Raw genomic sequence first — 2,370 nt, 5'->3', positions numbered from 1 at the left:
TTTCACAGTGACAGTTTTTTTAAGGAGAATAGACTGAAAGAAAGTCTATGTGAATATATTTTATAAAAGAATCAGGTTTTGCAACTCATAAAGCATTCTTCTTTGGGATGGTGTTTCTGCAAATCACAGAAGTTTATGTGTGAGTTCAACATTTTACCAAAGCAAATTTTCTCCCATAATGCCAGTAAACCCAGAGGAAAAAATAATGTTAAATCCTCCTTTCTCCCACTGTCATAAAGATAAAATGAGAAAGAGTGAAAATTGTATTTCTATTCATGAAATGGCTGCAAATTTTATGGATGTCTAAGATATGCAGACATAACACTGCTCTTTTATAGAAGAATGAATGATGGATGAATACTACCCCTTCCTTAGTAATAAATCATTAGTGAGGTGGTCAGCTTAAAAAGTCCCTGAATGACTCAAACTTGATCTCATATTAAAATCAAACCAGGATAAATCAGTGGGCCCCTCAATGGGGAAACACCAAGAAAGGAGAATTAGGGTAAAGCTTTCTTGTTCCCTAGGATTTTTCTCAAAGCTTGTTTGACATCTTTGTTTCTTAGAGAGTAGATCAGAGGGTTTAACATGGGTGTCACCAGTATGTAAAATACTGAGGCCACTTTGCGTAGTTCAGGATTGCTGGGAGGTACAAGATACACAAACGAGACAGTCCCATAAAGCACACTCACTACCCCAAGGTGAGAGCTGCAGGTGGAGAAGGCTTTCTTTCTCCCTTCAGTGGAGGGGATCTTCAAGACTGTGGACACAATGTACATGTAAGAGACTACAATGACAACTATTGTGGGCAAAATAATGAAGACAGCCAAACTCAGAGATACCATCTTATTGACAAAGAGATTAGAGCAGGAGATCTTTTCAATTTGGTAAGAATCACAGTAGAAGTGATCAATGACTCGGTACACACTAAAAGACACTGAGAATGTCACACTGACTTGAATGGTAGAACTGACCCAGCCACAGAAATAGGAACCAGCCATCAGCTGGCTGCAGAGGCGTCTTGACATGTAGACACTATAAAGAAGAGGATTGCAGATGGCACTGAAGCGGTCATAGGCCATGGCTGCCAGGACAAATCCCTCTGTTACAATGAAGAGTGTAAAAAGGAAAAGCTGGGCAGCACATCCTCCAAAGGATATGGTTTTTTTCTCAGACAGGAAGATGACCATGGCTTTAGGAGCAATAACAGTGGAGTAGGAGAGGTCAATGAAAGACAGATTTCCTAGAAAGAAATACATTGGTGTGTTCAGCTGGGAGTCAGTCACAATGACTGCCATCATACTAATGTTCCCCAAAAGGACCATGCCATAGATCAGCAGGAACAGGAGGAAGAGGAGAACGTAGAACTCTGGAGGCACCCTGAAGCCTGCAAGAATGAAGTCAGTTACATCCGAGTGGTTGCTTCCTCCCTTGTCACTCATGGCAAGAACCTACTAGGAGGTATGAGACAAGGTTAAGAATTAAATTTTATACCTTTGCTCTAGTATCATAAAATATCCTTTTTTCTTGGAGAAGACATTGAGATTTGTATTTTCATCTCTTTTAAACCAACCACTTTTATAGGAACTGAATCTGAGGTATATTGAAATTGCTGATACTTTATATACAGAGTTACAAAAAAATGTGCTGTAAGTGGATAATAATGAGTGTAATGCTTTATTTTTACGTACATGCTATTGTCATGTATGTAAAAAATAAATAAAGAAATTGCTGATCATCACACAACCTGTGAGTTACCAAACTCATGGCTTTCTAATATATGTCTTGGCACCCAGTGCTCTTCCCAGTATATCAGATATGCCTTTCACTATTAAAGAGCTATTTCTTTCTAACTATTGAGGTCACCACTTTATTTATGTGGTAAGCTTAACATATCTGACAGTTTTGAGAGATGTATAAATATTTTTTTCACCTTTATCTGGTAATTTACACTTTATTTTATCCTCAATAATGCTTCTTTTGTAATAATAATTTTTGTCATGTTTTGTTAAATGAATTTTGTAATAAACAAAAATTATTATTGCAAAAGAAGTATCAAAATTAAAGAGTGATTTAAAACTCCACGAATAGACATGAGACATTATTAGAGGTCAGTATAGTATTCATAACTTCTGAGAATTTTAGATAACTTTAGTTGTATATCATGAATTAGAAAACCTTAAAAATAACATGCCTTTTAATTTCTTGACATGAACAATGTCCAGATGTGCTTCCAGAGAAAGTATGCACAAAATTTTTCAGTTAGGAAGAAGAAATATTGGTTGTGAAAGCTGATTTTATGATCTCTATCATTAAAGGTTTCTAAAGGTATTTAAATGGTCATAATAATTGCTTTGAGTCTATCACAAT

At 36.2% G+C, this 2,370-nt stretch overlaps 1 protein-coding gene across 1 annotated transcript; it reads right to left on the bottom strand.

Annotated features, from left to right (window-relative positions):
* Positions 1–500: 500 nt before the first annotated feature.
* LOC113181100 (olfactory receptor 9K2-like) lies at positions 501–1,442 on the bottom strand. The gene has a single exon (XM_026386466.2). The coding sequence runs from the start codon at positions 1,440–1,442 to the stop codon at positions 501–503; it is 942 nt and encodes a 313-aa protein (XP_026242251.2).
* Between the last annotated feature and the right edge of the window lie 928 nt (positions 1,443–2,370).

This window comes from Urocitellus parryii, chromosome 5, assembly GCF_045843805.1.
Source record: "Urocitellus parryii isolate mUroPar1 chromosome 5, mUroPar1.hap1, whole genome shotgun sequence".
NCBI lineage: Eukaryota > Metazoa > Chordata > Mammalia > Rodentia > Sciuridae > Urocitellus > Urocitellus parryii.
This window is presented reverse-complemented; position numbering and strand designations above follow the sequence as displayed.

Excerpts from the sequence above, each read along its gene's own strand:
- LOC113181100 (XM_026386466.2), bottom strand. The coding sequence starts at position 1,442 with ATGAGTGACAAGGGAGGAAGCAACCACTCGGATGTAACTGACTTCATT.